At 41.4% G+C, this 14,908-nt stretch overlaps 1 protein-coding gene across 3 annotated transcripts in view; it reads right to left on the bottom strand.

The window, feature by feature from the left end:
- LOC127843775 (piezo-type mechanosensitive ion channel component 1-like) overlaps window positions 1-14,908 on the bottom strand; it is a 241,514-nt gene that overhangs the window by 24,719 nt on the left and 201,887 nt on the right. For all 3 annotated transcript variants that reach the window (XR_008032333.1, XM_052373554.1, XM_052373553.1), the window contains exons 45-49: window positions 12,393-12,540; window positions 11,036-11,221; window positions 9,746-9,838; window positions 1,177-1,349; window positions 41-154 (exon numbers count right to left, since the gene is read on the bottom strand). Coding sequence is in view for 2 of the 3 variants with exons in the window: in XM_052373554.1 (XP_052229514.1) it covers window positions 41-154; window positions 1,177-1,349; window positions 9,746-9,838; window positions 11,036-11,221; window positions 12,393-12,540 (714 nt within the window). In the remaining variant the exon portion in view is untranslated. The remainder of the gene's footprint in view (window positions 1-40; window positions 155-1,176; window positions 1,350-9,745; window positions 9,839-11,035; window positions 11,222-12,392; window positions 12,541-14,908) is intronic.

Raw genomic sequence — 14,908 nt, 5'->3', positions numbered from 1 at the left:
AAGACACAATTTATTTTCTCACTACCCTGCTGTCACTTACACTGGCTTGGTGATTTTTCCATTCAGAAGTGCGGCTGTCTCGTTCCTGTTTTCTACGGTGAGCTCTTTACGGAACTGTTTACTGATACTCTCCCCTGTCTGATCATGAGGGGCTCTGCAAAACATACATGAGCTGAGATCTGAGAAAACTGGGCTAAAAGCATGTGCGTTAAGTGTCGTCCCAGATTAGCCTGTGCAGTCTGCACAGGCTAATCAGGAACGACACTTTCCGCTTTTATGGTATTTTTTGTTTCAATGAAGTCCCTCATTAAAGAAAATCAAGTTTAGGCAGATAGTGTCGTCTCTGATAAGCCTGTGCAGACTGCACAGTCTAATCTGGGATGACACTTAACACACATGCATAAAGCCCAGTTTTCTCAAAATTCTAAAATTTAAATGAAAGAAAAAATGAGCTGTCTCCATAGGATGACATATGACCCTTAATAAACGCTTTGATAGAGTTATTGAAATGCACTAAGTGACCCCGTGACCTAGTTTTTGACCAGGTATGACTCATATTCAAACTTGACCTAGAAATTGTCTAGATACAACTTCTGACCAAGTTTGGTAAAGATCGGATAAAAACCATTTGAATTAGAGAGCGGACACGAAAAGTGTGACAGACTAACAGATGGACAGTGCAAAAACTATATACAGTACCCTTTTCTTCAAAAGGGGGCATAAAAATATCCAGGTCCATAAAATACATATTTATGTATGACGTAATACCACTGTTTAATTGTGGCACTGTTTAATATAATACCTTTAAACCCTGTCAAACTAAGAAGCAAATTGACCATGGCTTTATAATACAACCAGCAAAAAACAGAACAGCCAGCAAAAAACAGAACAGCCAGCAAGTAACTCGCAGTCTGTTAAGGCTCATTACAGTTTGCAGCTCATCAGTATCTTAGGATTTGAAATAAATCTGTCAAAACTTGAATCTAGTAAGATTTTTTTTTAATTAAATTTGATCTTCTGAAGGACAACACATCCATCCCCATGCATATTTCTCAGTGGTAAAGGGTTAACAAGTGATAATTGAAGGACAACAAATCCATCACATTCCATATTTCAGTGGTAAAGGGTTATCAAGTGATAATGTAAACTATCGAAGCCATAATTTTCTAAGTGTACCTGCCAAAGGTCACGTAGAAGTCCAAGTTCATGGTTACTTTAGGGTTGAGCAGGTCCTCAACCAGCTGTTTACGACTGGGCGGACTGATAGTCCATACCGACGTGGATTTTCCATTCAGCAGAATCTTGGTCACATCCTCCGTCTTGTAGTTGTTCAAGAAGGAGGTGGCAGCCTGTATTAAGATACAATTGGAAAATGAAAACACTTCTCTATTGTATTCTTTAAGACTTTTGCTGCCAGCCGCATCGCTACCCCCAACTCACATTAATTCTCTATCTATATATAGGCACCTGCTGTGGTCACAGTACGAACATCGCCACCCCCAACTCACATTAATTCTCTATCTATATATAGGCAATTGCTGTGGTCACAGTACGAACATCGCCAACCCCAACTCACATTAATTCTCTATCTATATATAGGCACCTGCTGTGGTCACAGTACGAATAATTTTAGCAGCATTCTGGGTAAACTGCGATTTAAACATGTTAGTGAAGTGTCATCCGAGATTCGATTGTTTGGTCTGCACAGGCTTATCAGGGAAGAAAGGTTCTGCTTTTATGAAAAGATATGTTTATCAGAAACACAATGCCCCCTACTGCGCCGCTTTGAATTCAAATTATATTTATCATTTGGCAGGTATAGAAAGCATCTCCATTTAAAGCATATTACTTCCCTTAGATTTTGTCCAATCCAACCGGGGGGGTCTGTAGACAGTCAAAAATGACCAAGTCTGACATCGCTGACTACAAAGGCCTGTGGTTTATCAAAGAGATCATAGCCAGAGTTCATCATGTATCTATGGACATAAGTCCGCAGGTATGTAAAGAACCCTACTATTCACAAATTAGTACAGGAAAGAAATGATAATTATATCATTTAAAAAAAAAACTTTTGAGTTATAAATAATCAAAATAAAAAATCTGCAGAGTAACTGTAAAAAGAACTTAAATTCTTGGTAAGGAAATATATAATCTGAGATTAATAACTATATAAATTACTTCACTTGAAAATAATTGTCTCTAACAAATCTCTATTTTTAGTAGCAAATAATTAAAAGCCACTACCATGACTGTAGATTCACCACTCAAAATGTGCAGCTCCATTAGATACACATGCATGCCAAATATCAAGTTGCTATCTTCAATATTGAATAATTATCTCCCTTTAAAGCGTATTACTTCCCTTGGATTTGTATTTTTTACCTTAGACCTTGAAGGATGACCTTGACCTTTTACCAAGATGTGTTTGTCAGAAACACAATGCCGCCTACTGCGCCACTTTAATTTATTTAACAAAAATATATAATTTGGCAGGTCAGATAATTATGTCCATTGAAAGCTTATTACTTCCCTTGGATTTGTTTTTTCGACCCCGTGACCTAGTTTTTGACCTGGCATGACCCGTATTCGAACTTGATCTAGATATTGTCTAGATACAACTTCTGACCAAGTTTGGTAAAGATCGGATGAAAACTATTTGAATTAGAGAGCGGACACGAAAAGTGTGACAGACTGACAGACAGACGGACAGTGTGAAAACTATATACCCCCTTTTCTTCGAAAGGGGGCATAAAAAGTCTGTTCTTACAATATCCAATTTCTGCGGAAAGTGTTGTCACTGATTAGCCTGTGCAGACTTCATGCCCATGAATTAAGCCCATGCAGTGGTCCCAAATGAAGCTCAAACAATTTCGAATGCAAGAATATTTGGCTGCCAGTGCAATATGAGGAGAGGTTTCAAAGTCTGATATTTTGGGGCCGCATATGAAGTATGCCACTGAATCAGTCGTACCCTACCCTTAACTCCATTTTTTCTTCTTTTTAATTTACACATATCTGAGTAATAAGCACCAGGTAAATCGGATACGTGGAAATCCTCAGATCTTCTGAAAAATCACATCCCAGAATTCCATAACTAATTGGAATTCTAATCAAGTCTCAGGACGCAAGAAGCATATTGAAAGATAATTCTAACATAATTTTTATCACTGTACAACAAGGGATAACATAGTGAAACAAATTTTTCTAGTAAAATTCATTTTAATAAGTAATTACTTACCTGATATCATATGCTATTTACTCCGATAGGATCGTAATTCATCCGGAATTTTCCGTCCGAGGAATCCCACACTTTTCATAAACCCGTCAGGTAGGTCAGAACGGTCACATAGTGCCGTGTAGCCGTACAACCAAAACGGGACATTACCCAGAATCCACTCTTATTCCAATAAAAAATATGAAATATTAGATGAAGAGCTGGGTGGGAGGTGGGACTTACCGATATCAGGTAAGTAATTACTAATTACAATGAATTTTACTAGAAAAATTTGTTTTAATAGCTTAATTATGTTACCTGATATCATATGCTGAATTTGCAGCTGAGGCGTGAAGGTTCGCGAAAATCTCCCCATCACAGCGGAACCCATATCTTGGGTTCTCAGCTAATCTTCGTTATTACGGTATTAACTTAATTCACGGATAAGCGTAATATACCTATGCGTTAGAAGATACTACTGTTTGTGCAACCACAAGGGGGCCCAACAAATACAAGTTGTCCTGTTGGCACTCCAGAGAACGAAGATAAAAAGATGAAAAAGTTGTCTGATTCCTCCAGAAAGCAGCTTGAAGCACGTCAGAGAGTGGGGTATGATTAATATATGCCCACGAAGCCGACATTGCTCGTAATTCATGCAGTCTAATCTTAAAAAGGGATGAATCCCTTGAAGAAAGAGAAGAGTAAGCCCTTTTTATAGTCGAGGCTACCCAACGGGAAATAGAAGCCGCAGACACATCGCCCCCCCCCCCCCTTTTAATGGAATGAAGAGTCTCTTGTGAGAACCTCGAGTAGACTTAACTCTACTAAGATAGAACTTCAAAGACCTGACAGGGCAGAGGAGTCTATCTTCATCTTCATTACCACAAGTTCTAGAAAGACTTGGGACCTTGAAGGGTTTAGAAGCCATTGAGGGGAGTTGATTTTTAGCAAGGAATACTGGCTGACACAACAAAGTGACAGAGCCATCGGAGGAATCAAAACAAAGATGGCTTTCTTCGATAGAAAGAGCATGAATTTCACTTCTACGTTTGGATGAAGCCATGGTAAGAAGGAAAACGGTCTTCCAGGTTAGGAACTGTAAAGAAGCCTGATTAAGGGGTTCATAGGGAGCTTTAATAAGCGATCCAAGAACACAAGCCAAATCCCATTTGGGGGTAAGAGAACGAGACACAGGACGTAAAAGTTCCATGGCTCGGATCAGTTCCGAAACGGCTGGGTCAGCACAGACTTGTGATGACTTACGAAAAGCCAAGGTATGCGAAAGCACAGACCTGTATCCTTTGATGGAGCTAAGAGAAAGTTTCTTATCATCAAAGAGATAGATTAGAAAATCCGCTATGCGTCTAGCAGAGGGATTGAGGGGATCAATTTTCCCTCGAACACACCAATTAGAGAAGAGTTTCCAGCGAGCATCATAGACTGCTCTGGTGGACTTTCTCCTTGCAGAGGCAACGAGTGTTGAAGCCCTGACAGAAAAGCGTTTCTTCTGCAGGGATTGCCTGATAACGGCCAGACGTGTAACATGTCTGGATCCAAGTGAAGTCTGCCTCTCTGAGATAGGAGATCTGACCTGTGCGGGAGTTCCCTGGGAAATTCGCACAGGAGACCGAGAAGGTCGTTGAACCAGGATCTCCTGGGCCACCAAGGGGCTATCAGGAGGATCCGGCAAGAGCTCACACTGATTTTCCCTAAGATTTGGGGAATTAGAATGGGTGGGGGATAAGCGTAAGCGTCCAGTTGATCCCAATCGAACGAAAGCGCATCTACTGCCCACGCTGCTGGTTCGTACACTGGACTCACATACAGAGGAAGTCTGTGGTTGTCTCTGGTCGCAAACAGGTCGACCAGTGGATAACTGAATGTGAGGAATATCTGATTGGTCACTTCCTGATGAAGTGTCCACTCCGATGGAAGTAACTGGTGTTTGCGAGACAAACCGTCCGCCAGGGCGTTGAGACGACCTGGTATGTGTTTGGACAAGAGAGAGACTTTTAGGCTCTTGCAAAGAACAAGTAATTTGATTGTTTCCAGATACAGGGAGTGAGAGTGTGTACCGCCCTGTTTCTGGATGTAAGCCACGACTGATGTGTTGTCTGTCGATACAATCACACAGGAGTCCCGAAGATGTGATTGGAATTGAGAAACAGCTAGAAAGACTGCTCGCATTTCGAGATTGTTTATGTGCAGGAGAGACTCCTGAGGAGACCACAATCCTGATAATGTCAGGCTGCGGGGTTCCAGGTGAGCGCCCCAACCTTCCATGCTCGCATCCGTTATGAGATGTAAAGACGGTTGCGGGGGAAAAAGCGGTACTCCTGCCAACAGGGTCTCCTCGTCTAGCCACCATAGAAGGTGGGGGACTAAGGACGGAAGGATGGGAATCTGTGTTAGCAGATTGTCTGGAGACCATTTCCATCGAGCTGAGAGATAGTGCTGAAGAGGACGTAGGAAGAGACGTCCCAACTGCACGAAGTCTGCTACAGAGCTCAGGATACCGTTGAGTGAGAGGAAATCTTGAGCTGTGATATGAGATTGGGACAGCACCCATCTGACCTTCAAAAGGAGGTCTGATATACGTTGCGGTGAGACCCTGACCCGATTGATGTGGGTCAGAAAATTCATTCCCACGAATATGAAATCCTGAGAGGGAATGAGGTCTGACTTGGCTACATTGAGAAGGAGTCCTAAAGAGAGGAGCTCCTTCCAAGAGAACTCTAGGTGTAGCAGAAGCAGTTGACGATCGAGCTGGTGTAAGAGCCAATCGTCGAAATACTGAAGCAGTTGAACCCTGTGTAATCGGAGATGTGCGCTCACTGTGGCCATGAGTTTGGTGAAAACTCGTGGAGCTGTGGCCAATCCAAAGGGCATCGCCCGAAACTGGTAGACCTGGCCTCGAAAGGAGAAGCGCAGGTACTTCCAGTAGTTGGGATGGATAGGAACATGGAAGTATGCATCTTCCAGGTCCAAGGAAACCCCCCAGTGCATGGGTTTGATGGAGCGCCGAATGAAGGCAGGAGTCTCCATCTTGAAAGTAGGTTTGACTAGAAACGTGTTGAACACTTTTAAGTCTATGACTGGTCTCCAGGAGCCGCTTTTCTTTTGAACAAGGAAAAGGCGACTGTAAAATCCTGGAGAACAAGGGTCGTGAACCCTTTCTACCGCCTGTTTTTCCAGGAGTCCGAGAATGGAGTCTGGAAGTTGTGGATGCGGAGATACCAGATCTATTGGGACGCGAGAGAGTGGGGGCCTTTTTTCGAATTGAAAAGCGAGGCCTTGTGTGACAAGAGAAATGAACCCACGCGTCCGAAGTTATTTGAAGCCATCGATTTGCGAAGTGCATAAGTCTGGCCCCGACTGGTACCTCCGTCATCAGAGGCTGTGGCGGTAGAAAGGGGTATACCCTAGGGCTGACCTTAAGGAGGTCCACCCTTGCCGGAAGAAGGATTAAATGACTTCTTGTCCGCATTGGGTTTGCCCTTACTCAAATTTTGGTTTACAGAAGGCTTCCGATAGGAAGTTGTTCTGTTCTGAAAAGGAGGCCTATTTGTGGGCTGACGTGGAGCAGACGGACGCTTAGTAGGGAAACTGTCCCTTTTAGCGTTCTTGGCCGGTGGGGCTCCTGGGGGCTTAGAAGCAGGGCGCTTAAAAACCACAGGGCGCTGGCCAGAGTTGCTCCTAGCTAAGGAGGCATGTATCTGATCTTCACGATCAGCAGTAAGTGCCGACTGTATTCTCCCTCCGAAAAGATGCTCTGCTGTTAGTGGAGCAGTTCGAAGGGAGTTTACGCCTGTTTCCAAAAGGAAATTATTGGGCAAGGAAGAGAGGATGAGGTCTCTCCGAAGCCTTAACATCTCAGACATAGACGACGCAGCATTGTGAGATAAACACTGCGTAGTACGTGAAAGATGTATCAACAAGGCCCGGAGCTCCTCTGGGATTGAATCAGAGAGCTCCCAAACCAAGTCTAAGGCTGTGGCTGCCATGAGATCTAGCTGGTTAGCCAGACCTATGGAACGGCGTTTTCTCAGCTCCCAATTTTCCAACAGGGAAAGAGGGACTGATGTATGGGTAGATGATGAAGGCATTGTAAGTGACAGCTTACTAATGTCAGCATCAGGAACCGGAAGTTTGGAAAGGTCCAAACCGGTAGCAGGGTCGGGTACCGGGGCCTTATAACTTTTCCTGCCGTCCATCTGTTTAGGCTCCGTCAGCTCCTTAGGGGCTTTCCATGGAGATGGCGAAGGCTTATTGGCTGGTTCAAGTGACTGGAAAACAGCCATTGTGGAAGAGCCAATAGGAAGGCGTAGATCCACTCGGGAAGTAGCCTTACTTATCCTGCCCGGCTCTCGTCTGCGTACTACCTGTTCTGTAACGGTAACCGCAGATCCTGTGAGAAACAAGGAAGGGCGGGGGCAGAAGTCCTTATCTAAGGTATTGAACATAAGTTCATATACCTGATTGATGGAGGCCAAATAATAAAGTTCGGCCTCATTAGACTCCGAACCCGCCTCAATCGAACCGTCTGCGGGAGCATTGGATTGATTGAAACCGGTGGATATAGAAGTAGGAATAATAGATTCATTCGCTTCTATCATGAGAGAATCGTTTTCCGGCACCATCAAAGATATAGCTGGTGAGTTAGGTCTCTCAGAGATCAAGTCAGCAGACTCACTTTGAATACCAGAGGTCGCTGGTAAAGGATCAGTCGAAAAAGGGACAAAGATTCCCGGCGACTGTTGGATCCACAAAGTATTGGGATTTGATGGTGTAGCGGCAGCCCGGGGTATACTTCTATGCAATGTGGAAGAGACCCGTGGGGCTGAAAACGCAGCCATAGTGGTTAGATTAACCCCTGTACCTTGAGCCTGATATGTATGCAAACTAGTGTTTGAATACAAATTATGCTCAGTGGTTGTAGGAACGGCTGAAGTGTGTGTTGAGGCCAAAATAGAGGCCGACACACGTGGAAGGGTGTCAATAGATTCCTCAGAGAAGGATCGACTAGGGGACCTAGGAGTCCGAGAGCGCCTAATAGAGGAAGGTCTATGTCCCTTATCCCTGCGATGCCGAGACACTGTTCGGCGGCGCTGGGAATGATGTTTCCTGATTGAACGTCTCCCCGAGCGCTGGCGTGATCGCTCTTTACGAGGCAATCTACGCCGAGAAACACTCGGTGAGCGTGAACGACGTCCCCTCCTATAATGATGAGGGCTATTTGAAGTAGACGATGAGTCATACGACGACGAGCCCGAGGTGGAGGAGTAGCCGGAAACATCAGACACTACACGCTTATGTCTGTGACTCACAGTAGAAACGCGGCTGCGTCTACCTTTGTGGAGTACTGACAAGGTAGTGTCAACATCTACGGTGACCGGAACGGTCTGTGGCACAGACCGGTACCCGGTGACCGGATCGGTCATTACATGACCGGTGACCGGACCGGTCAATGACCGGTGACCGGACCAGTCATAGCATGACCGGTGACCGGACCGGTCAGTGACCGGTGACCGGTCATAGCATGACCGGTGACCGGACCGGTCAATGTTGACCAGTGATCGTGAAGTCTCCGGACCGGTCAACTGGTCATTCCCGATGAATGGACCGGGCAAATTTTGTCCGGTGTCGTCACGGGGTAAGGACCAATGCCTGGCAGCTACTGGTGGCATATGGTCAAGATCGTGTGGTGAAAAGTCCCGACACACGGAACTTTCCCTACTTTGATCTGATGCCGAGTCATTCAACTGGTCATTCCCGATGAACGGACCGGGCAAATTTTTTCTGGTGTCATCACGGTGTAAGGACCGATGCCTGGCAGCTACTGGTGGCATATGGTCAAGATCGTGTGGTGAAAAGTCCCAACACACGGAACTTTCCCTACTTTGATCTGAACTATTCTTGTTGCGTCCAGGACTCTTGAAGGGTCGACGCTTGATGGCCCAGGTATCTGCAGACCAATGCTCACAGAAAGGGCAGCAGTTATCCTGGGTACATCCTGCACACGACAGGCAGCTACCATGGTTGTCCCATGCTGCCCTTATGTGTCCACATGAGCCACGTGTTTGAGGCATATTTTGCCTTGAACAAACAAACAAATACACAAAACAATACAGAAATACACGGATATATATACGGAGAATTTTTTAACGCAATACAAAAACTTCTCTATTCTGTTAAACAGAAGAATCCAGCGAAACAGAAGCAACAATTAAGTCAATAACAAAAATGTTGGCCTTTGTATATCGCCATCCGGAATAAGAGTGAATTCTGGGTAATGTCCCGTTTTGGTTGTACGGCTACACGGCACTATGTGACCGTTCTGACCTACCTGACGGGTTTATGAAAAGTGTGGGATTCATCGAACGGAAAATTCCGGATGAATTACTATCCTATCGGAGTAAATAGCATATGATATCAGGTAACGTAATTAAGCTATTAAAATTGGTTATAGGTTAACTTGTCCACCTAAAATAATTCTGACAAAGAGCTGTTAAGTGCATTATTGTCACCTACCTTGTCTTTTTCATTCCTCTTTTTCATGGTACTAAACTCGGAATCGCTGAACTGCAAAATGTTCTGCTGCTGACCGATTATTTCAAACAGGGGCTGCAAAAAGTCAAGAGCACAATGTGATTCAGATCATGTGATTTTAAATGAAGAATGTAATATTTGTAAATGAGCTTGGTTCCAGGAAAACTTGGCTATATAAATGTGCGTAAAGTGTCATTCCATATTGACTTATGATTATTAGACTCTATATCTCCATTTTATTTTTTAAACAACCTACAAAATATATAACCATAATTTATAAGATTTGCATCCAAAATGGCCAGGAAAAGACCTGTTGTGTTCATATTTCTTGATAAAAAAATCCCAATTTAATTCTTTTTGTTGATAAAAATTTCCCAAATTTGCCACTTTTATCGATTAAAAAATCCCAATTTGACCAGACTTCTTTTCCTAAAATGGCTGGAAAACCCCCTGTCAATTTACACACTGGAATTAACCCTTTCAGTGCTGGAACCGAATTTTGAAGGCCTTTGCAAACAGTTTGGATCCTGATGAGACGCCACAGAACGTGGCGTCTCATCAGGATCCAAACTGTTTGCTATTCTGATAGTATTCTTTGAAAAAAAAATTGAAGAAAATGCTAATTTTAGAAATTCAGCAGAAGACATTTTAGCAGACGACAAATTTCCCAGCATGCAAAGGGTTAAGCCCAGTTTTCCCAGAACACTGCTCATATTCACTTATAACATAAATACTTCAAAAGACAAAACAAATTATATAAACAGCCTGACACATAAGATTTAGCTTTTAATAGATATCATGTATGATATTCTAAACGTTTTATTCTAAACGTTTAAGTTGTATTTGATAAAATCATCAAAAATATACAAAACAAGAGCTGTGTTTGTGAAACACAATGCCACCTTCTGCACTGATTTGAAGCCATATATTTGACTTTTGACCTTGAGGAATGACTTTGACCTTGACCTTTCACCACTCACAATGTGCAGCTCCTTGAGATACACATGCATAACAAATATCAAGTTGCTATCATCAATATTGCAAAAGTTATGACCAAGGTTTAAGTTTTGGGACAGACATACAAATACAGTGACAGACAGACATCTACAATGACAAACAGACACAAACAAAGACAGACAGACAGGCCAAAAAGTATACCCCCAATCATTTGACACAGGGGCATAAAAACACAGATAGTATTCGATGAAGCAATTTGTAAGTTCAGATAAAGTTGAAATGCTTAACAAAAATACCTGCTCAGCGCTACCTCACCTGATACCCGGCCAATGCCACAGACACTCTGCACTCAATTGGTGGGTTGGGCTGATACACAGTGTTTGCAAATGAAAAAAGCACCAGCGGAAACCAGATGATGAATATTACTACGAATAACAATAGTCCGCCAACACCATACTTGATAAGAGCACTCTTAGGGGTAGCTCTTGGTGTTGGGTACTCCTGAAACAAATAATATTATTATGTAATTGTAATTGTTAGATCTGGGCAGAAGAAACAACAATTCAAGGGGAAACTACGAATTCTTCAACGCACAGCTACCTTTGCATGGAGAGCAGGGTGTCCATCTAAGTTATCAACAAGAAAACAATGAAGAAGACTGATTCATTTTTTGACAAGGAGGACAAATAATATTTGGAAAGCCAGGAATAATATTCCTGAGAACAAAAGAAAACAGAAGGTTGTCTCGTAAGTATAAACAAAATCCTAAAGCCTTTTACTATTTTGTGTATATGATTTTAATCATTAAAATGTTATAAAAGCTGAAACCATTAGAACTTTCCATCAAGAACATCTTCATTTTATATTCTTCTTTGGAGATTTGTGAATACTGATCCAAGAGTTATAAGTATTCTGTATGAAGAAGGCTGTTAACCCTTTCAGTGCGGGAACCGAATTTTAAAGGCCTTTGCAAACAGTTTGGATCCAGATGAGACGCCACAGAACGTGGCGTCTCATCAGGATCCAAACTGTTTGCTATTCTGATAGTATTGTTTGAAAAAAATCAAAGAAAATGCTTATTTTAGAAATTCTGCAGACGACATTTTAACAGACGACAAATTTCCCAGCATGCAAAGGGTTAATGTTGGAAAAGACCATGAGCAAATCATACAGCAGAGACAGCTTAATATAATACAAAACAAAATGATAATAATTTCACTGACACATAATTGTAAAATAGAATTAACTATCAGCAATACATTTATATTTTCAAACTTTGTAAAACATGTTGCACATCATTACTGTATTATCATTTTTGATTTACCAAACAACCAAATCTCAGTAATTCTTAAGTATTGCTTTTAAACAGTGACAGCTTTATCAAAATGTGATTATAACAATGCAATCTTTTAACACTTTCCCTTATAGCTTGAGTTGGTGTACCAGTGCAAGGTCCACAAACTGAAGCCAGTTACTGACATGAATCAGAGTTAAGAGGCTTATGGCCACAGAAATAAAGTTAAGTTCAATCCTCAAACAACTTATGTGCAGCTGAGGCAAGGCTAGTTTTCAAACCATGTATCCTTAAGTTAAATTCAAGCACTCAACCAACTTGCAATCCTTTTGAATTCTTACCATATGACCTAGCACGTAAAGCACATTAAAGTATTACCTTCTCAATGACGCGATAACACTTGAGTATGTAAATGTTGGCATAGATATCCTCCATCTGCAGCCAGCTTCCAATGGCCATTGTCGTGTTAGTCCAGATCCAGTCCATAAGGGTGCGTAACTCAAGCAGGAATGGAATAGCCAGGAAACTGAAAGTGAAAAGATCAACATCAGGGGTGGTAAGTCAAGTAGGATTTGAATAGCCAGCAAATTGAAAATGAGAGGTTAATATAACGGCAAGTAATTCCAGTAAGAATGGAATGATCAGGAAACTGAAAGTTAGAGGTCAATATAAGGAAAAATAACTCCAGCAAGAATGGAATGCCCAAGAATCTGAAAGTAAGAGGTCAATATAAGGCTAAGTAACTACAGCAGCAATGGTATACCCAGGAAACTGAAACCAAAATATCAAAATCAATGTGGGTAACTGAAAGTAAGAGCTCAACATCAACATTACGGTATGTTACTGGAGAAGGTATATAAAAATAGAAACTGAAAGTGAGAGGTTAACATCAGGGTGCATAACTTGAGCAGGAATTGAAAAGCTGGGAAACAGAAAACAAAATCAGTGACCTTAACTTGATTGTGAATGGAATTGCAACAAAACTATTAGTGAAAGCTAAACATCAAGGTGGGTAGCTCCAGCAGGAATTGAAAAGTCAGGAAGCTGAAAGTTATGAGCTTAACACTATCATCGGGGTGCCTAACTTGAGTGGGCATAGAAAAAACTGGAAACAGAAAGGTAGAGCTCAACATCATTGTGTGTAACTCAAAAAGGCACAGACAAAAACTGGAAACAGAAAGGTAGAGCTCAACATCATTGTGTGTAACTCAAATAGGCACAGACAAAAACTGGAAACAGAAAGGTAGAGCTCAACATCATTGTGTGTAACTCAAATAGGCACAGACAAAAACTGGAAACTGAGAAAGCTCAACAGCAGGGAGCGTACCTTAAGCAGGAATTGAATAGACAGGAAACTCAAATCAAATCCATGTAACAAAAACTATGAGCTCAACAGTCAACATTATGTTACTCCAATATGAACAGATTAGCCAGAAAACTGGAACTTAAACTAGGAAACTGCAAGTGAGAGCTCAAAATCAGGATGAGAACTACAGAAAGAATGGAAAAGCCAAGAAACTGAAAATAAAGCTAAGAAATTGAAACTAAAGGCTTAACATCTGTTTGAGTAACTCCAGAAGGAAAGGAATAGCCAGAACAATTAAACTTAAGCAGAGAAACAAAAACATACGGCTCAACATTATGGTTCATAACTCAAGCTAGAATTTAACAGCCAGGATATTAAAACAAAGAGCAAAATACCTTGGTAAGTAAACGCCATAGCAATGGAATAGCAAGAAAAATGAAAGAAAAAGCTGAACAACCAAATAACAAACAACAGTAGGAACGGAATAGTAAGAAAATTGAAACATAAGGGCAACTTTTGAAACCATTCCTCATACAAAAGAATTGTATACAGAAAACCAGTCATGATCAATGTACCAATGAAGTTTCATGATCCTAGGCCTAATTATTCTTGAGTCATCATCAGGAAACCATTTTACTGTTTCGAGTCACTGTGACCTTTACCTTTGACCTAGTGACCTGAAAATTAATAGGGGTCATCTGCCAGTCATGATCAATGTACCGATTCAGGGGTGTGATTGAGGCAAAGTCAGAGGGGAGGAAAATTCTGTCGACTGATTTTGACTACACGAATGGCGCGCATAACGCAATGACAAACCTGAAAACAGACATTAAAATAAACAACTTCTTGAACTTCATGACAATATTTCTTTATAAAAACCTGTTAAACTTCACATTTAACATACTGAGGATGCAAAGTAAACAGTTAAGTATTTATTGTGATCAATAGCAGCAGTTTTTCAATGTATTGAATTACAGTTAATGGGCTAAATATAAACAAACACACTTGAGTGTTCTTATTGTGTTAATGATGTATTAACTGAGTTAAATTAATATATTTAATTTGTTTACCTTTCAATATCTTGCATTTCACATCTTCACTCAGCTCAACGCTATTTCAGTTAACTGAACAGCGTGACAAACATAATACATGTGTAAAGCAGAATATGCATATGAATCTGATTATACACAGACCCACAGACATATAAATCAAATCAGGTTTGTCTATTTCCATGTTCGAACGATACTCTTCTAAATTGTTTTACTTCGCGAGTAGACTAAACTCCAATTTGCAAACACTGGTTTCCGTTACACAAATTCAGTGGGCACATTTCTTAACAAAATATGTGTTGCTTGTATCTAAAACGTAGTCTTTTTTTTTGACAAACACATTTCATTATTCCTATCAGACTAGGTGATGTCGTTTATTCGATTGCTATTTGTCATTTCAATAATCTTAATTTTCTCTTCACAACGGCGCCATTTGCAAACAAATCAGCTGAGCGCATTTTAATAAAACGATTTTAATTGGAAGATTGGGAAACAACAGCCAATTATATCGTTCGTTTTAAAAATGCTTAGGCAGAATC

Source organism: Dreissena polymorpha, chromosome 9 (assembly GCF_020536995.1).
Source record: "Dreissena polymorpha isolate Duluth1 chromosome 9, UMN_Dpol_1.0, whole genome shotgun sequence".
NCBI classification, from domain to species: Eukaryota; Metazoa; Mollusca; class Bivalvia; order Myida; family Dreissenidae; genus Dreissena; species Dreissena polymorpha.
The sequence above is the reverse complement of the archived record's forward strand: the minus strand, read 5'-3'. Positions and strand labels throughout refer to the sequence as shown.